Here is a 27,294-nt window from a genome sequence, read left to right on the forward strand (position 1 = left end):
TTAACTTGAGCAATCTTGTTTTATTGTACTGCCCACTATATATCACAAGTATATTAGCTCCAAGGAATGTGAATAGTCCATAAGTGTTATAGCTTGTGTGTGTAATTCAGATTTTATTAGCTACATTACCCTCCTTATCAATACATACAGGAAAGGCAGAAAAATACCCTGGCTTTACTGGAGCTCTGCCTGACCAAGGAGTACTTGCATTCCATGGGCAGAGCATTTAGTAGGGTTGGAAGAGGTAAGACTCTGAAAGTTACAGGACAAGTAAACCCCAGTTATCCAACCTCTGATTATCCAAATTTGGTTATGCTCTCCACATCTGAAATTCCTTTATCCAAAACTGATTATCTGAACGCTTCAGATGTCTCCTAAGACAAAGGTACAGTATAATCATAATTGTAAGTTCCTATTCTATGTGTGTGTAGAGGGCCACCAGGCACTACTTACTTAATAATAAGTAAACCAAATAAAATGTAAATTAACTAAATAAAAATGTGTTTGGATGGTTTTCTTCCTATTACACTTTTCTCCCTTGCACACACGCTTTGCTCTGATGGAGGGTAATACCATGTTCAGTCACACTCATGTACACATTTATTTACAAGAGATATTTATGAGCAATTATGCTTATTTAATAAAGGAACTTAAATATAAACAAGATTAGAAATAAAATGCCATTTAATTTAGGTTTCCATCTTGAATTTCAGTTAGGCCCTGATCCTGCAAAGACTTACACACATGTTCACCTTTACGCCTGGTGAGTAGCCCCAACATGAGTACCCATGTGTATAAAGTTGAGCCTATGCATAAGTCTTTGCAGGGTAGAGATGGTGTCCAACTGCCTCTGCATAAAACATATTAATAGAAACCTCAGTACAGATAAAGTGCTGAAAAAACTGACTAAAATGAATGTTGCAAGTAGATTCTCCATGTCTTTCTGCTTTACATTAATTCCATCAAAAGGCGAGCAAATAACATTAATGCATTAAAAATAGGTTGGGGAAAAAAAATCTGTGTAGAAAAAATATTCTATTTATTATTTATAAAATGTTTTATATTTTGATTTCCTCTCAGGTCCCTGTTTCTAATGTGCCAGTATGCAGACTCTGCCCTCCTTCCACCTGCCTCTCTTTTAAATGGTTTGACCTGCAATTCAGATCTTTCCTTTTTTTTGTATTGACATATTTGTATTTATTTACTCAGGGACTGATTTTTCAGAGCCTGGTACTGAAGCCTGAGCACTCATAGCTTCCATTGACTTCAACAGGAGTTATTGGTACTCAGCACTTGGAAAAATCAGGCCCTCATTTATTTCACACTTCTGCAGGATGCTGGTCACTCTAATATCCAAATGCCAATTTTAGTAAACAACACTGGGACTGTGGTTTCCAGGTTTTCTGAATGTTGGATCATTTAATGGCTTTACTGCTAGACTGTGTTTCAGATTCTCCTCCTGATTCTGCATTCCTTGCACACCCAAAACTCACACTGAAGTCAGTTGGAGTTTGGGTATGCAAGGAATGCAGGATCAGGTTTTCTATGCAGTGATGGAATACAATGACATTGTTAGAAATGCCAGCACATTCCTATTACCATCTCATATACCTGGTACGTCCCTAATGATTTGTTGGTGGCTGCACTAGGGATGGTGGACAGCATGTGAGTTGTGTTTTGCCCTATATACAAAGTACATTAGGCAGTAAAGAAAGAGTTTAGTATAAAAACACTGTTTAGATTGGGTAGAGGAAAGGGGAGACTCTTCTGTCTGAGAATTCTGGAGCAGCTTATTTGAATGGAAAAGAGCTGAGCGCAGTGCATTTCCAGGGAGGAAAAATAGAGGACACATAAGCAACTCACTGTAAATGCTGCCACACAAAAGCAGCTATAATGAACCACAGTGTTTTTTAATTAGGTGCAAAACAGTCCTCAGAACCTCTTCTCTGGAGGGGCTGGCATCAACCTCTTGGCATCCAGGGTTCTCCATCCTTTTGTATGACTCTTCAACTCTATTTAAAAACAAACAATAAATAAAAATAAAGCAAGTGATACATTCTATAGCAACAAACTGCCATGAAATGAAAAGGTATATCTGACTCTGAAAATGCACTGGCTGCAGAAAAATTCTAGAATGAAGCCAAGAATTAAATATATTGCAGCGTGCCAGAAGGCACAACAACAAACCATGAACAGTTATTTATGAAGATGGGATTCACAATATGCACACTCACCGCCAAACCATGTTCCTGAGACAAAACACTCTGCTCATTGCAGGGGATGCGCCTCTCCCCAGGTCTGTTTGTTTTGCAATGGAGCAATACCATAACCCCAGCACAGGCTCCTTTTTCTCTGATCTGATTTCAGCTAGGAGCTTGTTGTTCCTGTGAGACAACTTTCTCACACCTTCCATTTATCTTCCTCCCTGCTGCATATGCAAACAGTACTATGAAAACCTTGCTGCTTGGTCCGCAAGCAATCAATTCTTATAAAACATGGCTCTTCCACAAATAGCCTCTGAGGGGTGTGTGAGCAGTGAAGGAGGTTGTTTCTTTACTCCTACAAAACTGGTCATTTCAAACCCACTCAGGCTGCTACCTGAAGGACCAACAGAGCAAGATTCTGAAGTCGCTCCCAAATCCAGGTTGACTGTATCTAATGAATAGTAATAACTAAGGGGCATATCTAAAGCAAGATATTGTACAGAGATTACAGCCAAGGGCATAATAGAGGGAAAGCCAAACGGCTCGGGCTCTGTGTTTGCAGAGGAGTGTGGCTGAGTGTGGTTTAGGTCAAAATTGGGAGGATGGTTATTCTACCTGGCATTATACACCTCCAGGTATGTGGAAGCTCCTGAGGACGTTCCCATGGAAGCTACTGTGGAGTACTGCAGTATTAAGCTCCTCCTCATTTCCCAGCTCTGCAACTTCTATGCCACCAAACCCCCAGGGAAAATGAGTGCTCCCCAAAAGCTACTGGCAGACCAGCTGAAAACGAAGCTGTGCTGCCAGTGTAAAGAGAGTCCTGGAGAGTGACACAGCTCCATGTAGATACCCAGAGATTTGAACAGATTTCTGCATATCTAATATCTAAGTAATATTTAAGGTGATGCCCCCTTTCCACTACACTATAGTGAAATCCTCTGAAATAACACCTATAGAACTCTGTTTTGTGAGTAACTTATTTCTTCCCCCAGGAGAAAAGATTATCTCAACCCAAGCCAATAGGCTAGTCTTTGGCACAGATAATTAACGTATGTAATATAGTTAACCAGAAAGAAAGTCTAATTAGCTCTCTCATGCTGGGATGGAAAAATGCTTCTGCCAATGTTATACTTTTCCCTGTAGTGTCTGGATTCTCCTTTCAGAGTTTTTTTTAGTTTATGATCATATGTAATTAATGGAGCATAAAACATGATTTTTACAATTTGGTGAAAACAGTGAGATTTGTACGGTCTCTTAATACATCATTGTCAAGGTCAATGTTAGGTTTATAAAATCTAGCTTAGCCTCCAAAATCAGATATACCTCTACCCCGATATAATGCTGTCCTCGGGAGCCAAAAAATCTTACCGCGTTATAGGTGAAACCGTGTTATATCGAACTTGCTTTGATCCACCGGAGTGCGCAGCCCCGCCCCCCTGGAGCGCTGGTTTACCGCGTTATATCCAAATTCGTGTTATATCGGGTCGCGTTATATCGGAGTAGAGGTGTAATTAAATTCTGAGAAGTTCTATAACTTTTTTATGAAAATGGTCAACATTGCACACCCATAGAATTTTCCAAAAAAAGAGCTTAAGCTAAATTCTGTAATGAATAATGAGTTTTCAACCTTATGAAATACTTCTGCACATTCACAGTTATTCTGTTAATACAACAGAGCATGGTGATGTTGAAAATGTAGTCTTTCATGTGAGATCTAAAACCAAGGTTCTGGTTTCTTGTAGCCATCAAAAATGGGAGTAATTACTAGAGATGGGCCAAAACTCTACCTTCACTATGAATTTCTTTGAACTTGGGGGAGTAAGGAAGTTATTCACCTGAGGCCCATCAGCACATCCAGTCACTCAAACTGGCAGGATATACCCTTGTCGGTCGGTATTACTTGAGTAACAGGACAGTCTAGGCATATGGAAATCCTGGCCCCAATGGAGTAAATGGAAGTTTTGCTATTGATTTTAATTGGGTGAGGATTCCATCTCTGGCCTTATTCATTATTAAGACATACTTTTGGCGAAACAAACTGTTAGCTTCTAGCTCAGTTTCCTCCTCCGTTTTCTCCAGCCCCCGTCCCTGCAGTCTCCGGATCCGCTCCTCAGGACTAACTGTCAACAGCAGGACAAGGTCAGGTTTGAGCAGGTCCTCAGGCCACTGGTACACCTCATGGTGAGTTGGAGGAAGATTTTGCACTTTTCCACTTATTTCAGTGGCAATTGCATAGGCAGCAGTGCTGTGCCAATACCTGTCAGGAAAAGATATAGGAGTGGGATGCATACATGACCATTTAAAAAATTAACATGATAAAACCTCCTAATAGAAGGAACTACTTACATAAAAGAAATCAGTACCCTCTAATAATGCTAGCCTAATACACAGTCACAATGCGTGGGGGACCATGAGGATTTTGTACCCATAAATAATTGATCAAAGTAATAAAACAAAATGTCTAATTATTATTTGTTACTGTTAAATAAAACATTAGAAAGAGGCTATGTATTGGGCAAACAGTTCTCTATCTCCAATAAAATCCAAGCTTGCACCAAAAAACAGCAAGTTCCTATTTTCTGAGCCAGACCAAAATCAGAAACATTCACTTTTATTTTTCCAAATCCAAACCCCAAAACATATTTTGTGGATACTAATCATCCTGCTTAATGCTTAGGTGATGCAACAAATTTGGTAGGGAATGTGCAGTCCAGTCCTTAACCACATGTAAAAGCATGTGAACAGAAAGGGAGCTTTATTAAAGATTATTAATTTATTTTATATAAGCGTTTCCCTCTATCAGGGAAACACTTATATAAGTGTTGTATAGAAAGGTGGATAGAAAGCTGGCTAGCTTGTCGGGCTCAATGGGTAGTGATCAATGGCTTGATGTCTAGTTGGCAGCCGGTATCAAGCGGAGTGTCCCAGGGGTTGGTCCTGGGGCCGGTTTTATTCAACATCTTTATTAATGATCTGGATGATGGGATGGATTGCACCCTCAGCAAGTTCACAGATGACACTAAGCTAGCGGGAGAGGTAAATATGCTGGAGGGTAGGGATAGGGTCCAGAGTTACCTAGACAAATTGGAGGATTGGGCCAAAAGAAATCTGATGAGGTTCAACAAGGACAAGTGCAGAGTCCTGCACTTAGGACGGAAGAATCCCATGCACCACTACAGGCTGGGGACCGACTGGCTAAGCAGCAGTTCTGCAGAAAAAACCTGGGGATTACAGTGGATGAGAAGCTGGATATGAGTCAGCAGTGTGCCCTTGTTACCAAGAAGGCTAACAGCATCCTGGGCTTCATTAGTAGGAGGACTGCCAGCAGATCGAGGGAAGTGATTATTCCCCTCTATTTGGCACTGGTAAGGCCACATCTGGAGTATTGCATCCAGTTTTGGGCCCCCCATTACAGAAAGGATGTGCACAAATTGGAGAGAATCCAGCAGAGGGCAACAAAAATCATCAGGGGGCTGGGGCACATGATTTACGAGGGAACTGGGCTTGTTTAGTCTGCAGAAGAGAAGAGTGAGGAGGGATTTGATAGCAGCCTTCAACTACCTGAAGGGGGGTTCAAAGAGGATGGAGCTCGGCTGTTCTCAGTGGTGGCAGATTACAGAACAAGGAGCAATGGTCTCAAGTTGCAGTGGGGGAGGTCTAGGTTGGATATTAGGAAACACTATTTCACTAGGAGGGTGGTGAAGCACTGGAATGGGTTACCTAGGGAGATGGTGGTATCTCCATCCTTAGAGGTTTTTAAGGCCCGGCTTGACAAAGCCCTGGCTGGGATGATCTAGTTGGTGTTAGTCCTGCTTTGAGCAAGGGGTTGGACTAGATGACCTCCTGAGGTCTCGTCCCATCCTAATCTTCTATGATTGTATGATCAGGAAGTTTTGTTTGACAGCTGCTTCCATTAGGACACCAAATAACTATTAACACTTTTTTTCAGGTAACAGATCAGTTGGTTTACCTGATTATGGTTATTTTTCCAATATGTAGATGGGTTGGGTATCTGAACTCACACCTATGTCTCCTTCATTAATAAAAATACACATACTTGCATAAATACATGTCATGAAAATGGGAAGAAAAATATGAAGACATATAAACAAAAGCAAAAAAGTTAAGACAGATTGAGCCTTATTTTCAGAGTTGCTGAGTAACCACAGTTTCCAGTTGTGTGTGCTCAGTACATCTAAAATAGACCCCTTAGGGCCTGATTTTTGAAAGAGCTCAGAACGAGATTTTCAAATGATCAGAACCCAGCAGTTCCCACTGTGACACTTATGGCCAGATTTTCTAAAGAGATCAATCACATTGGCTGCTGAGCTTCTTGGAAAATCTAGCCACTTATTTTGGTTCTTAGATGTGGGATGAGCTCCTTGAAAAATCTGGATCTTAATGCCTAATAAAAAGTAAGACAAGAAAAATCCAAGGCAGGAAGAAATGAATAGCAAGCCAGTGAAGCATATAAACTGCAACATACAAGACTCATGAAATGAAACATGGAAGAAAGTGTAATGAATGCTCCCAGAATCCTCTTTCGCAGTTCAGTCATGTCAAGCCATGTTCTCATCATTCATTCAGTATGGCCACACCAATTTGACACCATCCCAACAATCCCACATTCGATATTCAATTACCAAAGATAATTGTAATATCATATCAATCATACCTGCAATTTGTACACTAACTATTAGATCATGTGTCTCCTTTTCTGGTTTTTATAAAACTTAAAGCATTATCTTACGATTTTTAGTAGCAAAATACAACAACTCAATTTTATAAGTTTTTCGCAAAGCTTTTTTTTTTTTTATATTGCTTACACATTTGGTATTTAAAACAGAAGCATATAGAGTAACACTGCAGTTTTACAAATTCAAAATAACATTGCCCATTTAACTCCATGTTATGCTGCTACTTGACATACAACATCATACCAAGCACACTCAGACTCATAGACTTTAAGGTCAGAAGGGACCAATATGGTCATCTAGTCTGACCTCCCGCATGATGCAGGCCACAAAAGCTGACCCACCCACTTTCCCTTAACTCAGCTGTTGAAGTCTCCAGATCGTGATTTAAAGACTTCCAGTCGCAGAGAATCCTCCAGCTTGCGACCCCTGCCCCATGCTGCGGAGGAAGGCGAAAAACCTCCAGGGCCTCTGCCAATCTACCCTGGAGGAAAATTCCTTCCCGACCCCAAATATGGCGATCAGTAGAACCCCGAGCATATAGGCAAGATTCTCTAGCCGGACCCTCATTTTACCAGCGATGGCACGTTATTGCCTAATTGACTAAAATCCCGTTATACCATTCCCTCCATAAACTTATCTAGCCTAATCTTGAAGCCAGAGAGGTCCTTTGCCCCCACCGTTTCCCTCGGAAGGCTGTTCCAAAATTTCACCCCTCTGATGGTTAGAAACCTTCGTCTAATTTCAAGCCTAAACTTCCCCACGGCCAGTTTATATCCATTCGTTCTCGTGTCCACATTAGTACTGAGCTGAAATAATTCCTCTCCCTCCCTGGTATTTATCCCTCTGATATATTTAAAGAGAGCAATCATATCCCCCCTCAGCCTCCTTTTGGTTAGGCTAAACAAACCGAGCTCCTCGAGTCTCCTTTCATACGAAAGGTTTTCCATTCCTCGGATCATCCTAGTGGCCCTTCTCTGTACCCGTTCCAGTTTGAGTTCATCCTTTTTAAACATAGGAGACCAGAACTGCACACAGTACTCCAAATGAGGTCTCACCAGCGCCTTGTACAACGGAAGCAGCACCTCCTTGTCCCTACTAGAAATACCTTGCCTAATACATCCCAAGATCGCATTAGCTTTTTTCACGGCCACGTCACATTGCCGACTCATAGTCATCCTGCGGTCAACCAGGACTCCGAGGTCCTTCTCCTCCTCCGTCACTTCCAACCGATGCGTCCCCAGCTTATAACTAAAATTCTTGTTAATCATCCCTAAATGCATCACCTTACACTTCTCACTATTAAATTTCATCCTATTACTATTACTCCAATTTACAAGGTCATCCAAGTCTCCCTGCAGGATATCCCGATCCTTCTCCGAATTGGCAATACCTCCCAACTTTGTGTCATCAGCAAACTTTATCAGCCCACTCCTACATTTGGTTCCGAGGTCAGTAATAAATAGATTAAATAAAATTGGACCCAAAACCGAACCTTGAGGAACCCCACTGGTGACCTTCCTCCAACCTGACAGTTCACCTTTCAGTACTACCCGCTGCAGTCTCCCCTTTAACCAGTTCTTTATCCACCTCTGGATTTTCCTATCGATCCCCATCCTTTCCAATTTAACCAATAATTCCTCACGCGGTACCGTATCAAACGCTTTACTAAAATCGAGGTATATTAGATCCACCGCCTTTCCTTTATCTAGAAGGTCTGTTACTTTCTCAAAGAAGGAGATCTTCTTGATGAAGGAATTCATCTGCTAGCACGTCTAGGAACATCTGAGCCCTATTATTGTTACTAGCATTTGTTCCCCAATCTATATCTGGGAAGTTAAAGTCCCCCATGATTACACAGTTCTTATTAGTTTTTACTTCCCTAAAAACATTAAATAGTTCTCTGTCCGCATCCAGGCTAGATCCCGGCGGTCTATAGCACACCCCAAGCACTATCCCAGGGGAGGCTCTAGTAGTTCTTTTACCCAGTGTGAGTATTGCCCAGACAGACTCTGTCTTATCCATTCCATCAGTTATTATTTCTTTACAGTTTACCTCATTTTTGACATACAATGCTACTCCCCCACCTTTACCTTTGTTCCGGTCATTCCTAAACAGCACATACCCTTCCATACCTGTACTCCAGTCATGACTACCGTTCCACCACGTTTCGGTTATTCCTATGATATCCGGTTTCATTTCTTGGACCAGGAGCTCCAATTCCTCCATTTTGTTACCTAGGCTTCTCGCATTGGTGTATAAACATCTTACTGTATGCTGTTTATCCTTTCTCCCATTAGTTATGCAATTTGGTACGGACCCCGTACTGTCCATCCGCCCCCTCCTTCTTATGTCCAATCCCACACCTCTGAGGTCTTATTTTTTCTATAGCTTTTTCAACAATTTTATACTTTCGAGCAAGCATACCTTTTAAAGATATTATCAGTCTAGTTGACTGTTCTACTTGGTCTAGTGTGCTTTGATTAGTTTGTATTTCCATATCCCAATCTGTATCATTTCACTTTATTTTCCTTCAATTTGGCGATGTTAATCTAGGGTGAGTCATTTTAGGTTTCAGAGGGGTAGCTGTGTTAGTCTGTATCAGCAAAAACAACGAGGAGTTCTTGTGGCACCTTAGAGACTAACAAATTTATTTGGGCATAAGCTTTTGTGGGCTAGAACCCACTCCTCATTACCACTACAAAAGTGATTTTTCCTCCCTTCGTATTCTACTGTTAATTGAATTGTCTCATTAGACTGACTCCCCACTTGGCAAGGTAACTCCCATCTTTTCATGTACTATGTATATATACCTGCTACTGTATTTTCCACTCCATGCATCTGATGAAGTGGGTTCTAGCCCACGAAAGCTTATGCCCAAATAAATGTGTTAGTCTCTAAGGTGCCACAAGGACTCCTCGTTGTTTTTATAAAGGTTTTAGTTATCTGAGGGTGCCACTGATATTGTTCATACTGGAAATGAGTTGTATCTCCACGAGAACACCACATCCCTTGGTTTATAGGTCAGGTTATTTATTATTACATTACCTTTTTCCTTTTGATACCAACATATGTCTTGGTTTATTTTACATAATTCCCACCAACCCTTTTTTTTATTGTAAATTCATGATGAGGTTACCCCCTTTTTAATTTCAATTTCCTTCTGTGATTAAGGTGCCCTGTTTTTACTGGGCTCCTATTATTTGTTTCCATTTTAGTTTGGGTATTTACTATAATCCATTTCCTTTTGGTACTACAGTATTTTATAGTACCCTGTTTTATTTTCCAGGTGCTGGGGTTTTATTGTGAGTTGTGACTGTTTTGCATAAATACTATGTGGTGCCTTAGTTTTCCTGCGTGTTGCATCAATGCTTAGGTGGTAGGAACAAGGGCATGTGACTTGCTAAGACCCTGGGGGCAGGTAAGGCTACTCCAATTGCCTGTATGTAAGCTATAGACAGTGTTCTTCGTAACCTAAAACCTAGGAGGTGGGATGCGACCAGGTGACACTTTGACCGGGAAGTGAGCCAAAGACTAGGAGGAGGGGCAGGGGGCATGTTGGAGGTTGGGTTGCTAGAAGCTGGGCAGTCTGTGGTTGGGAGAGAGGTGGGGAATCCAAGATGGACTTGGCTAAAAGTTACCGATTCCCGTGCCAACAAGTCCGTTCCACATTGTGTACCTGTTAATTAATAAACCCTCCGTTTTACAATGTTGGCTGAGAGTTACAGCTGACTACGGAGTTGAAGCACAGGGCCCTTTGGCTTCCCCAGGAGCCACGCCCAGGTAGACTCACTGCGGGGATGCTAAATGCCCTGAGGTCAGACAGAGGAACACCAAGACCACTTATCAGGGGGTAGCCGTGTTAGTCTGTATCTACAAAAACAACAAGGAGTCTGGAGGCACCTTAAAGACTAACAGATTTAGTGAGATTTTTACCCACGAAAGCTTATGCCCAAATAAATCTGTTAGTCTTCAAGACCATTTAGGCTTTTTTGCCCCGGCAACAGTATGAGGGGAGGCATGCCTCACCAGGGTTTTGACTGGCTTTTTAGAGAGCAGTTTTAGAGCATTAGCTTGGTGATTCTATGACAGACTGTTGATTATCCACTCCTTAGGGACTAAGATTACAGAAATCTTAAATTTTGATTCGTTGTTACTATGATTACAATCTGGAATTAACCATGTCATACATTTAGGAACATTGTGACGTTCTTGTGTTGATTTGGTTACATTAACTCATGTTTATCCTTCCATATATTACATATTGTCCCCATATGAAGTATGGCATTTTAAAGCACATTTATGTTAGGGTGTTTTTGTTTGGACACTTTAAATACAGATTTTATTATAATACCCCAGTAAACATGTGTTGTGTGTGTACCAATTACATCTTCATTGACACATTTCCATATTCTCAGTGATGTTATACAATTTTACAGTTGATCCTATATTTATGACTGGAATTTGAGTTTCATTTTTAAACCAACCCCCTTGAATTATATATTCTTGGGGTGCTTTTTCCCGATGGTGTTGGTATGTGTAAGGGGGGTTTTCTGTGGTGTATATGGGTCCCACAATTCCCCAGTTTTGGTATTAATTGCTTGGGATACGTTGGCCCCTAATGCATATGAACCATTTGTTACACTTGAGCTCCCTAAACACCTTTTGTTAGTTAAAAGGGAATATAACTACTAAAGCATGTTTTCCTGTAGTTTCTTGCCATCCTTTTTTTAATATCTTGGATGTTAATCCCAGTACCAACACAGAAATACATGCCTTACTTGGTACATGAAATGTCCACATTCCCTGTGTGTTTTTCATGGCCACAAAGGGAAAGGCAGATTCTGTTAACATAGGGTGCCTGATTTCCCCATCTTCCACATTCTTTCTTCTTATCATCCCCTTTACTGGGTTTAGCAATTTGATATTCCTTTACTGAGTTGTGGAGAGTTTTTGAACTGGAAAATCAGTTACCTGGATAGAAATTTGTTTTATTCCCTTTTACTTTGTTTTCTTTTAGCCTTTTTTCTTCCTTTGATCCTAGCGAAATAAATGCCGCTAGAGTAAACATTATCAGGGAAACAACTCTAACATGACTTTTGTACGGGACTTTTTTTTCAGCGGTTGGATTCAAGTTGTTGCCCACAGTAAGGTTTACTCTGGCTAGGCCTTTGATTAAATCTGCACCGTTATCTATCCCAATACACCTCTACCCCGCTATAACGCGGTCCTTGGGAGCCAAAAAATCTCACCGCCTTATAGGTGAGACCGCGTTATAGCGGATTCAGTCTGGTACGGCGTACGGGCAAGAGCCGTACATGGTGCCAGACTGGACCGGCTTCCCCGGCGGGGATTTAAAGGGCCCGGTGCTCCAGCTGCTGTGGGGAGCCCCAGTCCCTTTAAATCACCGCCAGAGTTCTGGCAGTGGGGATCGGACGGGGATTTAAAGGGCCTGGGGCTCCACATGAATTTGGATATAACGTGGTAAAGCAGCGGGGCTCGGGTGGTACTTTAAAGGGCCCGGGGCTCCCCGCCGCTTTACCGTGTTATATCCGAATTCGTATTATATCAGGTCGTGTTCTATCGGGGTAGAGGTGTACTGGAATTTAGAATTTCCAAAAGATTTTTTAAAACTTTCCCCTCCTCAGAGAATTAAGCCTGGAGGCTGCTTTCAGATTTTGAGATTTTCCTATACTGATAGTATATCAAAAGCCTACTACACAACCAATGAGGCCACTGGGTGATTAAGGTCTCCTTAGCACCTTGGAACACCCAAGAAGAATAAAGCCAATATAGAAGAACTAAAGAAATGTGCATTCATGTTTACAGTTAAGAAATTATAGTAAAGATTAGTTTACTAGAATTCTTTGAGAGGATTAACAAGGATATAGACCTGGTGATTTAGTGAATATAGTGTACTCAGATCTTCAGAAAGTCTTTGAATCCTTACCGAAGGTTTTTAGGCAAGGTGAGTGGTTATAGGAGAAGAGAGAAAGTCCTTTATGGATCAATAACTGTTAAAAGATAAGAGACAAAAGGCAAGAATAACTGGTTAGTTTTTAGAATGGAGAGAGGTAAACAATGGCGTTTCCAGGGATCTGTACTGGGAAAAGGCAGTACTGTTAAATGATCTATATATTAAAAAGGCAAACAATGAAGTGGCAACAATTTGCAGATGATACAAAACTTCAAGACAGTCAAGTCCAAAACAGACTTTAAAACGTTGCAAAGGGATTTTACAAAACTGGGTGACAAAGCAGATGAAATTCAATTCTGACAAATGCAAAGTAATGCACGTTGAATATCATAGAATATCAGGGTTGGAAGGGACCTCAGGAAGTCATCTAGTCCAACCCCCTGCTCAAAGCAGGACCAATCCCCAACTAAATCTCTAAATGGCCCTCTCAAGGATTGAACTCACAACCCTGGGTTTAGCAGGCCAATGCTCAAACCACTGAGCTATCAAAAACATAATTCCAACTATTCATACAGTATAAAAGAATGGGGTCTAAATTAGTTGCTACCACCCAAAAAAAAAAAAAAAAAAAGGAGGTCTGGAATCATTGCGTATAGATCCCTAAAACATTCACTTAATGTGCAACAGCCATAACTGGAAAAAAAAATAGCACAGAAAAAAAAAGTAACAAAAATAATCAGGGGTCTGGAACAACTCTATATGAAAAGATTAAGACTGGGGTTTTCCAACTTGGAAAAAAGATAACTAAAGGGGGAATACAATAGAGGTTTATGAAATCCTGACAGTTGTTGAGAAAGTAAATAAGAAAGTGTTATTTACTTCTTTTTTTTTTTTATAGCACAAGAACTAGGGGTTACCAATTAAGATTGCTAAGCAGCAGGTTTAAAATAAACAAAAGGAAATAAATTCATAGAGGCTAGTAACATAAAGAAACAATTAACAAATAACAAATTCAGTACAGAGAACCATTTGGCCCTGGCTACTGCTCTGGTCAGTATAGTTGGAAGGTTGGCTACATCAGGAGTAGATTTACAATTATATTTTTATAATATAATCATGGGATGTCATCTGCCATCCGGTTTCTGTACAAGACAGATTGGGGAGTTGCAGGGGCTGTGACACTTTACTACCCCTCGTGCTTTTAGATCCTGCAACAGGTTTTTTTGTTTTTTTTATGTGGGGAACAGCTTCTGCTGGATAGGAATACTGAGGAGCTGGCTTTACACATTTCCCCCCCCACTATCTTTACCACGGCCTTTTCTTTCTAGCCCAAACCATGAGAAATTCCCTTATTCACTTTTTGTCTGGCAGTGCCACAGCTGCCATAGCTTTACAGGCTCACTTTCTTAATCCCTCTGAAATAACCTTGTTATTTACAGTCTCTTTCTTCAGAACCAGCCTTTCTGCCAACTTAATCATTCACTTTTCCTATTGTACCATATCTACGTTTTAATATAGCTGTTACAAACCACTGTATTTATTTAAAAATTAGCTTGATCTACTACCCACGGAAGGTGTTTTCATACTTAAAGTTGCCTTTGCTCCTGTATTAATTAATGCCAGCAACCATTATATGTTTCCTTCTGTCCCCTCTTCCACGTAAGATTTACCATTTATGTGGGGCTGTAATTTGGCTACTAACATTTACCGTTGGGGACAGGGGTTGCTAAGGGCGAGGCATTTTTACTGAAATTTGGAGCCAACCTGACAGGGAGCTGCCAGTTTCATCTGAGCCAATTCTGGGGATAACAAGCCATAAGAAATCACCAGCAGATCTTCTGTACCTGTTCCCACAGTCTCAACAGCCTTAACTCCTGATTGCAGCATTGACTGTGATCTAGTCCTTGCCATCAAATCACTTAAAGCAGCTAGCAAAGTCTCCAGAGGTTGCCCATCCAAACGGGCCATATCTGCCCCTCTTTCCTGAAGTTGAGCCTATACCTGAGCTCGCAATGATCTCCCACTAAACACTCCATATCTCCTACCATGCCTTCCTCAGCCTTGTCCTATTTAATTGCAACTACGACGTCTCATATCAGTGTGGTTGGATCCATTATAGCCTGCTTGACTGCTGTAGGAAGCTTCACTAATCACTTTCTGAGAAGAACTACCTGCACCACTTAGTACCCTTTCTGCCTCCCGAGCTGCTTTAATCAATTCAACCTGATCTCAATCCATCCAGGATCCTATGAACACCTTAATAGGTTCCCTTAAACCATCAAAGAACAAATCTGTCAGCTGTTTTTCCTCGATTTCAACCAGAGAGCATACCAACAACAACCTAGTACAATAAGCTAGAACAGATTCTCCTTCCTTCTGATGTATCAACAAAGCCATCCTTCTTAATTCAGAGGGGGTCAGAAAGTATCAGGCTACCTTCTGAATAACACTGTCTCTGTCCCCTTTGTTTAACTCTGCCTCAATTTCTGCCCACAAAGCCATTCCTTCCATAGGGCCAGCACAAGTTATTACCAGTTCTCTTAAATCTTCAAGATTCCAACAGCCAAGACAAACATGTTTTCTTAGTCAAAGAGTCCATTTATTTAGCCAGTGCCTATTTTTTAGTTTCAGTCAGAGAACAATTTACTTCCTCTAGTATTTGCCGTGAAGGCTGAGGTGTTTTTGCTATCACTACTGGCTGGGCTTCCGGAGGTCCTGGAAGGGGCTCCTCTTCCTCTTCCACCTGTATATTTATTCTTTCCAGACATATTTGGGTTAAAGCTGTTATCTGCTGAGCCTTGGTTACATTTTGTGCTACACCAGTTTGCAAGTCTCGTGTCAGGCTTTCATTCTGCAATTTTAGTTTTTCCAATTCTTGTTCCAAACTTTCTTGCACAACATCTCGCTGACGTTCCAAAACATCTCGCTCCTTTACAAATTTTTCTACAGCACAATACATAGCACAGATGACATGTGCTGCTGTTTGGGCTTTCTCAGGAGTGTGACCCTTTCGATACATCAACAGCAAGTTGTCCAAAACTTTCTCATGCAGTGTGGGGACTGCATCAGCCAGACATGGATCAGACCCCAAGCTTTTAAACACCTGTCTTAACAAACACTCAACAACCACACTCGGAGGCTTTGGGGCATCCCCCTTGTCCTCTGGTTCGACGACCTTTCCCTGTCTGCATTTGCAAAACATCATCGACTCCAAGAATGGCCAATACAACCCCACTCACCGGTATACTTCTCTCTCTTCGTACTGTAACTAAATCTGGCCCCCCGAGCTAGAATTAAGATAAGTCAGAACTAATTCAGAACAATATTTAAATTAGTCGGTTAACACCAATGATTCAGGATACCAAGCTCTTAACAGGCAACCAGTTCCAAAGCCGTTTCATTCAGTTTAAAGACCCCATTCACTTAGACACGACAGCAAACCATCCTCTGCTACCAAATGCTGACAACAGGGGGCGCTACTACCCCTGAAATTGATCTTTATTGGCTCCTGGCAGAGCAGATTACTGTCATACCAGTGAAAAAGGTCCACAGCAATTATTTTCAATGCACAGCAGTTTATTGAGAAGCAATTACACAAGCGGTAAAGGATTATATCAAGCACATAGCTCTTAATGTCTAACATAGGAGTTATACATTCCCCTTAACAAGTCTCTTTTTCACAAACACACACAAACAGGCCCTGCGCTAGCCTCATGCAGTTCCTGCTTGGCAAACAGAGAAGGTGATTACCAATTTTATAGACGGCTTCTTCTCTCCAGGTCTGTTCTTCTCAGCCCTCTGGTCTGTCTCGGAGTCCCTCAAGGCAAGGCCTCGGTTGCCTTGAGACCCCTCTGGTTCACAGTCCTACTTGAGGCCATGGAGCAGAGTTTTGGCTACTCTGTCTAGCAGCGTTGCTTCTTTAAGTGTTAATTAAGGAATCCCAACAGTAATTTAATTTGCTTGGTTTTTATACTCTTTTTCCTCAAAGGAGTCAGATGTCTTAAAAGCATGCCCAGTGAGCGTGTGCTTACTAATTTTTACCTAATTAATACTTTAGGAGGAGACTGCAGAGTGGTGCCAACTGAAAATTACCCCACATTCACTCCCTTATCAATCATTCACTTCAGTCCCTTGCATGATGTCCTTCAACAGGGACGAGATGCCCCAGTCAGCCCATGCTCCACTCCAGATGTTCTACATGTGTTGTTTGCTTTCAAGTGGACATATTTGCTGACTCAAAGATCAGTATTGATCATACACGCCGCATGGAGCCAGTCAGTTTCACCTCTGGCATCTGCCTGATGGTATGAGAAGGATTCTGCTCCCAGAACCCTCTTTCACAGTTCAGTCATGTCAAGCCATGTTCTCACCATTCATTCAGGATGGCCACACCAATTTGTCACCATCCCAACAAAAAGAGTACTCATATTTTTAACAGGAGAATTGAGGAAATAACATTTCTTGATTATGCTAATGAACTAGTAAATTGGACAGATTAGGGGATTTAGAGGACTCCTCTCCACCTGCACTGCTATCTTTTCATCTCTGTAGGGCTAAGTGTGTTTTAAATTCAGTCACTTCATAAGAATATAAGAATGGCCGTACTGCATCAGACCAATGGTCCATCTAGTCTAGTAGCATGTCTTCCGACAGTGGCTGTTGCCAGATGCTTCAGAGGGACTGAACAGAACAGAGCAAGTTTTCAAGTGATCCATCTCCTGTCATCCAGCTTCTAGCAGTCAGAGGTCTAGGGACACCCAGAGCATGAGATTGCATCCCTGACCATCTTGGCTAATAGCCATGGATGGACCTATCCTCCATGAACTTATCTAATTCTTGTTTGAACCCAGTTATGCTTTTTGCCTTCACAACAATCCCTGCTAATGAGTTCCACAGGTTGACTGTGCATTGTGTGAAGAAGTGCTTCCTCATGTTTGTTTTAAACCTGCTGCCTATTAATTTAATTGGGTCACCACATAACACAAGAATCAGGGAAGAGGTGAATAACACTTTCTTATTCACTTTCTACACATCATTCATGATTTTATAGACCTGTATCATATCCCCCTCAGTCATTTCTTTTCCAAGCTGAACACTCCCAGTCTTCTAAATCTCTCGTCATATGGAAGCTGTTCCACACCCCTAATCATTTTTGATGCCCTACTCTGTACTTTTTCCTATTTTAATATATTTTTTGAGATGGGGCAATTAGAACTGCAAGATGTATTCAAGGTGTGGGCATACCATGGATTTATATAGTGGCATTATCATATTTTCTGCCTTATTATCTACCCCTTTCCTAATGGTTCCTAAAGTTAGCTTTTTTGACTGCCGCTGCACACTGAGCAAATGTTTTCAGAGAACTACCCATAATGACTCCGAAATCTCTTTATTGAGTGGTAACAGCTAATTTATACACCCATAATTTTGTATGTATAGTTGGGATTATGTTTTCCAGTATGCATTACTTTGCATTTATCAACACTGAATTTCATTTGCCATTTTCTTGCCCTGTTTCGTGAGATCTCTTTGTAACTCTTCGCAGTCAGCTTTGGATTTAACTCTCTTGAGTAATTTTGTAACATCTGCAAATTTTACTACTGGTTTACCCCTTTTTCCAGACCATTTATGAATATATGGAACAGCACTGATCCTACTACCGACCCTTGGGGGACCCCAATATTTACCTCTCTCCACTGTGAAAACTAACTTTATTCTTAACCTTTGTTTTCTATCTTTTAACCAATTACTGATCCATGAGAGATCTTCCCTTATCCCTAACTCCTTTCTTTGCTTAAGAGCCTTTGGTGATGAACCTTGTCAAAGGCTTTTTGAAAGTCAACATACACTGTAACCGCTGGATCTCCCTTGTCCGTATGTTTGCTGACAGCCTCAAAGAATTCTAGTAGATTGATGCAGATTAATTTCCCTTTATAAAAGATATGTTGTCTCTTCTCCATCATACTGTGTTCATCTATGTATCTGATAGTTCTGTTCTTTACTGTAGTTTGAACCAATTTGCCTGGTACTGAAGTTAGGCTTACCGACCTGTAATTGCCAGGATTGCCTCTGGAGCCTTTTTAAAAAATCCATGTTAAATCAGCTATCCTCAAGTCATCTGGTTATAGAGACAGATTTAAGTGATAGGCTACATATCACATTTGGTAGTTCTACAATTGCATATTTGAGTTCCTTTGGAACTCTTGGGTGAATACAGTCTGGTCCTGGTGACTTACTACTGTTTAATTTATCATTTTGTTCCAAAACCTCCGCTGAGAACTCCATTTGGGACAGTTCCTCAGATATGTCACCTAAAAAGAATGGCTCAGGTGTGGGAATCTCCCCACATCCCCAACAATGAAAAACAATGCAAAGAATTAATTTAGCTTCTCTGCAATGGCCTTGTCTTCCTTGAGTTCTCCTTTAGCACCTCGACTGTCCAGTCATCCCTCTGATGGTTTGGCCGGCTTCTGACTTCTGATGTACTTAAAAAAAATTGCTAGTTTTTGTGTCTTTTGCTAATTGCTCTTCAAATTCTTTTTTTCATTTGCCTAATTATACTTTTACCCTTGACTTGCCAGAGTTTGTTCCTTCTACTTTCCCAGTAGGATTTGACTTCAGATTTTCAAGGACGTCTTTTTGTCGCTACCTGCCTTTTTTACTCTGTTATATAGCCATGGTGGTGTTTTTGGTTCTCTTACTGTTTTGGGGGGGTTTTTTGGAGGGAGGGTTTGAGGGGGGTTTGAGGGAGGACACATAGAGGCTTAAACTATATTATAGTATTCTTAAGAAGTTTCCAGGCAGCTTGCAGGCATTTAACTCATGACTGTTCCTTTTAATTTCCATTTAATTAACTTCCTCATTTTTGTGTAGTTCCCTTTTTTGAAAGTGAAATGTTACTGTAACTGGCATTTTCCCTCTACAAGAATGTTAAATTCAATGACATTATTGTCACTATTACCAAGTGGTTCAGCTATATTCACCCCTTGAACCAGATTTTGTGCGCTACAAATGACTAAATTACGAATTCCCTCTCCCCTTGCGGGTTCCAGGACTAGTTGTCCCAAGCAGCATTCATCAATGGTGTCTAGAAATTTAATCTCTGCATCCTGTTCTGAGGTGACATATTCCCAGACAATATGGGGCTAGTCGAAATCCCCCATTAGTATTGGGTTTTCTAGTTTTGTAGCCTCTCATCTCCCTGAGCATTTCTCAATCAGCATCACCATCCTGATCAGATGATCGGTACTATATTCCTACTGTTTACTCTTATTATTCAAGCACAGAATTTCTATTCATGGAGATTCAGTGGTACTGTTTGATTCATTTAAGATTCTTACTATATTTGACTCTATGCTTTCTTTCACATATAGTGCCTCTCCCCCACCAGCACAACCTACTCTGTCATTTCTATATATATATTGTATCCTGGTATTACTGTGTCCCATTGATTATGATTGTTTCTGTGATGCCTATTATATTAATATCCTCATTTAATAAGTACTTATAAAAAATGTTCAATATTTAGTTCTCTAACTTCATGTAACGTAATTGAATGGGACTCTTTTTTGTTTCACTGTTTCTCTTCAGTTCTTACCTATACTTATCCTCTTCTATCCTCTCCTTTTTACCTGTAACAAATTCTCCCCTAAGGTATGTGTCTGTCCAAACCGTGTGCTCCTCTGCACCAGTCGGCTTTCTCTCAGCCCTTACTCTAAAAATTCACCTGCAACCTTTTTAATTTTACATGCGAGCAATCTGGTTCTGTTTTAGTTCAGGTGGAGCCCATTCTTCGAGTATACGGTCCTCCTTTTCCCAAGGGATCACTGGATCCTAATAAACCTAAATACCTCCTCCAAACACCATCAAATCATCCATGAATTGGGACCCTGCAGTTCTGTCCGTGTAACGGGCGATATGTGTGGAACTGAAAGCATTTCAGAGAATGCTACCATGATGGTCCTGGAATTTCATCTCTTACCTGGAAGCCTAAATTTGGCCGCCATAACCTCTCCTCTACTTTTTCCTATGTCACTGGTACCTACATGTACCATAACCACTGGCTCCTCCCAAGACTCGCACATAAATCTATCTAGGTGTTTCAAGAGATCCGCAACCTTTGTATCTTCAATTTACACTCATCTAAAACATCCTTACAGCCAGCTGCAATTGGCAGTCTGCACTCTCTTTAGGTTTGTTGCAAATAGGCAGTAGTGTATTAAGGAATCTTGCACAGTACTTGCCTGCGCTATGCCTGGCTGTTCGAGAACTGGACTTTTAGCCATTTGCAACACAGCAGCATCACCACACACAGTAACGGAACTGCTTTGGTATTTACAGCATCGTCTTTTGAGACATACAGCTGCTATAATAATCTGGTTGTTGTGCTTCGTGACTTAAGTTGATGCTGATGAAGGTATTACTGTGGCTAAAAAGGCCAATGCTCGAGTCCTTTCCACATGAAGCGCATAGGTAGCTCGATGCTGAGGAAGAGATTACAATCTGTGCCTGCTGAGTCCACCACTGTTTACAACTCAGCCTCTGTGCCTCAAGATCCATACGGCGGTTAATCTTGAACTGGGAACCTCATTGTTTACTATTGCTCACCACCGTGATCCATCTGTTGCTGATGACTCACAGCTGTCAATGTCAATGCTGCACTGTTTCAAGTTATGCTTCCTCCACTGGCTTATACAAGCTGGTGAGAAGTGCATTCACAGTGTGTCCTTGAAGTGTTTCTTCTGGCCGTCTTGTACGCAGTTCAGTTCACCAAACTGCAACTACTTTGACATTCTAGTGTCATCCATCCTCAATACGTGACCATAACTGTGATGAGATAAGCATGGCTTCAATCCCTGTGGAGTGACTACATTACAGAACTTCATTACTGGTAACTTTATCATGCCATTTGATGCAGAATATGTCACGCAGATGTCATAAACGGAACTCTTCTAGAAGCTTAATATGCTGTAGCAGGTCAACACTGATACAAGTTGGACAGCACAACTGCTTTTTAGACTTAACTTGGTTTGAAGCTTAATATGTTGCTGCCAGACTCTGCCTGAAAATCTGTCAAATGATTAACTACCTTTGTTGACACGACTTGTCGGCTCCTTATCTGTAGTAACATCATTTCACAATGTATTGCCAAGATAACAGAAGTCTGTAACAGCATTTCGCTCTGTGTTGCTGATGGTGACTGTTTCACTTAGGGTTTCCCTGGCACAGATTGATACACGACCTCTGTCTTTTTCAGATTGTCAGCCTGTACCTTTCTGCAGACTCTGCGAATCTGTCCATAATCAACTGTATCTCTTCTAAAGTATGTGCCTCTAGAACACAGTCATCGGCACACAGCAGCTCATGAACAATTGCCTCAAAGACCTTCACAGAGCAAGCCTGCTCAGATTAAATAATTTTCCAGAGGATCGGAAATGTATCCCGATACCAGCGTTCAGGTCTCCTATAGCATCACTGAGCATTACTGCACACAAGAAATTTTACAAGAGCGGACCATTTACACAGCACTGTTTTTAATATCTTTACTGATAGGAAATGGGTCAGCCAGAACACCATCTAAGCAGACTTTTTCGAGCATGCCATCATGAACTAGCCTCAGAATGTTGGTGAATTTTTCTGGACAACCAAGCTTATGTAATAGCCCATAGCCCAGGACAGCTGTTGATGTCAAATGCTTTAGTCAGGTCAATAAAGACAGCATAAAGGTCCTATTTCTGTTCTCTGCATTTCTCCTGCATCTGATGGCCTACAAATATCATAATATGCCTGGTTGAAGACAATACTATCAAGCTGCCTTTTTCATATGCACTTAAACCACCAACCAGAATTAAGTAGAAATACATAAATATTTTCCAGGTTACCACCAAAGTAATGCTAAAGACAAGAAAGGTAACTCAGGTAGCTTTACTTGTCACATTGAAAGACTGGATGGTCACATTCAAACAACAGGAAAATATTTTTTACAAACCTGTCTACAACCACAGGTGACTCAGTGGATGCTTTTGCTATTTCTGAAGCAACAACGTAGTTGCCCAGAGCATAAAATGCCCTCCTGATGAGTGTTGGTTCATCATCAAAAGTCTTCCGCCATTGGCTGATACAAGCTGGGGGTGACCTTAAGAGAAGTGCATTCAGTGAGTCCTTGACCGACTGGGTTACAGTTGTTTTGCCTGCAGTTAACATACAAATAAAAACAAATAAAAAATCTTTAGACATATAGCATGGCACATCATAACAATTAGCTTTAATTTTTAAAAATGCAAAAAAAAGTTCTTATCCTTTAAGCTGGAAAACACTAGATAAATATATCAAAATGTATCTTACTAAGTATCTTGACTGTGTTGTTATAGGATAGGGTTTTGACTATGTCACAGTAGGCTTCTATCTGACTATTCGAGTTCTTATCACAGTTTCTATGTAGTACCCATAAGAGTATATCAGAGTTATATTTGCTGGCGGGGTTATCTTTACCTGCACCCTGTCTCTTTAAGGATTTGGAGCTCTACTGAAGAGATCAAAGGGAATACAGCAGTGACACAAGAAGTGATCCCAGGAGGGTTGTTGTATGTTGTGCTCCAATGAGATTGAGCTGGTGTGGGACTTGTCCAAGGTGTGTTTGTTTGTTTATATTATAAAACCCCCATTTAAAACACTCCTGCTTTGGAAATGTAATACCTAGTCAAAGAGTCATTTCCCCCTTTTGCCTAGCCTGACTCTATTGCCCTTTAGGCCATCTACTCATATGGTAACGTCTCTACATTTCAGTTTCAATAACTTTATTGACATGGCAGGGTACACAGATGTTGCCGAATTAATTCCTGGTATCATTCTGTTCACTTCAGTGGAGTGACACCACGATGAATTTTGCTCCCTGTTTAGGGTGGTTCCCTACAACTGAAAATGCAGAAGGCACAGATCTTCAGAGGCATTTACAATGCTGTTCTGGGAAAAGCAATTAATGGTTGCTCAAAAGTACCTTGATTCTCCTCTTCTCCAAGAGACTAAGGGCTGCACTGTGCACAACGGCTCTTGTTTCCAATATTCGACTTTGCCTATCTGAGTGCTCTTCCAATGACATTAGTAGGAAATTTGCACCTGAAGTGAAAAATTACTTTGTAGTTGAGATGCAAATCTGGGAGGAGAATTTTGATCTTTGTGACTTGCTCTTCTGGACTCTGCCAACCACTTCTGAAGTCTTATTTTTGAACATCTCATGAACCTTAAGCATGCACAGAAATCACATCAGACATTATTTTAACAATTATTCAGTTGTGATTCTATATTCACATTATGCACCTACCTGTTGCATCTAATCCTTCAATAACTATGACAGGAAATTCTCCCTTTTTTGAATGCTTGGGGCATTTATCCACTAGATCAAGGACAGCTGTGGCTTCAGGGATTAACGATGTGCACTGTAATGAATGTAACACTGATTACTCAACAAGCAATTTGGTACACAGGTATTTTTCAAAAGACCATATTTAACTGGAAAGGGTACAGTTTAATACAGAAGGACAATACAATTTTAAGACAGACACAAGAATCAAAGTCTTTGATTTGAACAATCCCAATCTTTGGTCCAGATGTGGTGATTCTGCTCTATTTCTTCTTGAAAATAAGGATATGTTTAAAAAAAAACAAGGAAGAGGAAGACAGTAAGGAAAGGTGGAGTAAACTCCTCAGGTGTAAGGGTTGCTAAAGTTACTCTGAAAAATTATCTGAAAGCAATGGAGGTAGCACTTTAGATAGGACTTCATTAATCATTTACTAAAAGTAACCTGTTTATGTACTTGTAACTTGTTATTACACTCAAGTACTTAAATGAGGAAGTTTTGCTTATTGGATAGGGCACTGTACTGGGACTCAGGAGACCTGGCTTTGCCATTAGCCTGCTGGGTGACCTTGGGCATGTCACTTCACTGTTCTGTGCCTCAGTTTCCCCTTCTGTAAAATGAGGATAGTCACATATACCTCATTTGTAAAGCACTTTGAGATCTATTGATGAAAAGTGCTAGGTATTATGATCCAACAGTCTTCGGGCCTGTGCCTGATTTCATGTAAGCTGGTGTCATTCAGAAGTAATGTCCACTTAAGTCAGTAGAACGACTCTGGGGTGTGAGTTCAGATTCAGGCCCCATCACTTCTACACAAAAAATAAGACCCTGGGGAAAGTAGGATGCAGCATCCCAGGTGGGAGACTCCTTGCTAAACAGGCCCAGGGGTTAAGAAAGGAAAATAGATCATGGACCTGATCCCCCTCTTAGGCCAATGTCAATACGAAGTTGGCGGTGGCGGGGTTGCACTGCGAGAAAGAACCAGGCGCAGAGCCCCTGGGGAGCTGAGTAGGTGCAATCAGGCTGAGCTTCATTTCCCTCTGAACGGCCGCTGCCCGGGATCTTACCTGCTCCAGCACGCTGCGGGCGGCCTGCAGGGAGTGGAACACGGCGGCGTGGCGAAGGCCGGGCACTGCGGGGTGCAGCGGCGGCTCCTCGACGGCCACCACTCGGGCTCGCCGGAGCAGCTCTCTGCCGCCCGCCCCTCGCAGGGCCCACAGGCACTGCCACAGCTCGCCCAGCTCGCCCGCCTCGTACACGCCCAGCGGCGGCGGCAGCTCGCCCAGGCCCCGCAGCAGTTCCTCCAGGGCGCGCTCGGTCTCCGGGCCTCCCTGCGGGTCCTGGATGAGGAAGCCCTTCTCCAGCGCAGCCTGCGCCCCGTAGCAGAGGAGCCCCAGGACCCGGCATCTCCCGAACGGCCCCTGCCTCAGCCTCTGCTGCAAACGCCGGTGGAGCCTGGCCGCCGGGACGCTAGGGGCGGCGGGGACGCAGAGGGAATAGCACCTCCCCGGAGCGGGCACAAAGCAGCGGGGCTCGGGGCGGCCGCTGGCGCTTGCGCCCTCGCTGCCGCTGAGGGTGAAGCAGACCAGGTCCGAGCCGGGCCCCTCCACAGCGAAGCACGGTCGGGCCTGTCCGGAGCAGCCCGCGGGAGGCGCCGCCATGGCGGAAAGCGAGCGGGGCAGCAGCGTGAGCCGGGCCAGCCGGCTGGGATGCAGCATCCCGCCACAGCTGCCCGGAGAAACGAAACCGAGCCAGCGCCAAGGACCCGCCGCCCCCTCCGTGGCACGTGCGGGGAAAGGGAAACCCGATAAGGCAACGCGGGGGGAAACGAAAGCGATCGGGTGGTTTGTTAGCCGCCCAGCCCTTCAGCTATCACCAGGGATTGGACTGGAGCTGAAAACCGCACGCACTGCTGTCACTTGAGCGGTAGGGCCCGCTTTGCTAGCCAGCAGCGGCAGCAGGTTCTTCTGCAGAGCAGCCACTACAGAGAAACCGAGCCCTCTTGCTGCTGCTGGGAAACCACACAAAACAAAAAGGGGGGGGGGGGTCTGGGAGGCTATAACGATCTGTTTGCACATTAGGTGATGACGGCATTTTTGACAACAAGCAGTTGTGAGGAAAGAAACGAAACTCGTCGTCTAGGTTGCAAGGGATTTGGAGTCCCGTGTTTGCAGAGGGAGTGTTTATGTCCCCACTCAGCTCAAAGGTCTGACTGCATTGCTTGCCAAGGTGCCCCCCTCCACACGCCCTTAACCGCGCAGCCAACTTTTTTTTAGTCCACTTGGAATACAGTGCAGCAGCCAGAAAGCAAGTATTTTAATAGGGCTGTATACAATGTTTCCTTATTGCAGCAGCTCAAAACATCAGACGCACAGCTCTCATATCTTATCTGGGCAAGCCAGGGTCTTCTTGTAAAAAAGAAACTTACAGACACCAAGGAAAGAGGAAATCAGCCACCCAAATAGCCCAGTAATAATGACTATGTGAAAATCACCTTGAGGAAACCTTCCAAAGGCTTGTTGAGTTATCATCACAAATGGAAAAGTGAGGGGGAGGACTAGCATCCTATCAGGAGGATTATCATTATCTGGTTCTGCTTTGTCCGTTTTTCAATAGGAACATGGAGATGGAAATGAAATCTGCAGGCAGCCCTCATCTCTTCAGCAGTTTATCCTCCATTCCTAGTCAGGAGCTCTGTATATACACAATAGATTTCTATGGAAATGTCTATGTAAATCTTGCAGATCATACTGGCTGACTTCACTGAGTGGGGATTTTAAATAGCAAGAGCATATCAACACTTAAAATATACTGTTTCCTTGAAAATGTCCCTAGCAATAAAACATTGGGGCAAAAGTATACAGTACATAAGGGTCCTACTTTTATCAGCCGAAATCAATGGCAAAGCTCATATTGACTGCTGTGAGAGCATAGTTGGATCCAAACAGTCTCTAAATAGAATGAACTGCTTTGAAGCCATAAACCCTGTTTAACTGGCCAGTTAAGGCAGGTTTACAGCACCTTTGTATTATCAGAGCAGCACAACACTGCCAGACCCTAATATGACCCAGTACTTTTTGTCTTCAGTGTCTTGAACACTATAGTTATGGACTTAACTACAT

General features: G+C 42.2%; 1 protein-coding gene across 1 annotated transcript; it reads right to left on the minus strand.

Annotated features, from left to right (window-relative positions):
* Nucleotides 1-26,182, minus strand: CMPK2 (cytidine/uridine monophosphate kinase 2). Its single transcript, XM_024209187.3, has 5 exons — nt 25,240-26,182; nt 24,136-24,250; nt 22,804-23,005; nt 4,228-4,461; nt 1-2,012 (listed from the first exon to the last, which is right to left on the minus strand). The coding sequence occupies exons 1-5, from the start codon at nt 25,888-25,890 to the stop codon at nt 1,889-1,891; spliced, it is 1,326 nt and encodes a 441-aa protein (XP_024064955.2). The 5' UTR covers nt 25,891-26,182; the 3' UTR covers nt 1-1,888.
* Between the last annotated feature and the right edge of the window lie 1,112 nt (nt 26,183-27,294).

The sequence above is a fragment of the Terrapene carolina genome, unplaced genomic scaffold, assembly GCF_002925995.2.
Source record: "Terrapene carolina triunguis isolate 2854851 unplaced genomic scaffold, T_m_triunguis-2.0 Scaffold42, whole genome shotgun sequence".
NCBI lineage: Eukaryota > Metazoa > Chordata > Testudines > Emydidae > Terrapene > Terrapene triunguis.

Coding starts and splice junctions, on each gene's coding strand:
- CMPK2 (XM_024209187.3), bottom strand. CDS start 25,890: ATGCTGCATCCCAGCCGGCTGGCCCGGCTCACGCTGCTGCCCCGCTCG. Junction 24,251..25,239: donor CCCGCAGCGTGCTGGAGCAG/GTAAGATCCCGG, acceptor CATTCATTACAG/TGCACATCGTTAATCCCTGA. Junction 4,462..22,803: donor TCACCTGTGGTTGTAGACAG/GTTTGTAAAAAA, acceptor TTTTCCTGACAG/GTATTGGCACAGCACTGCTG.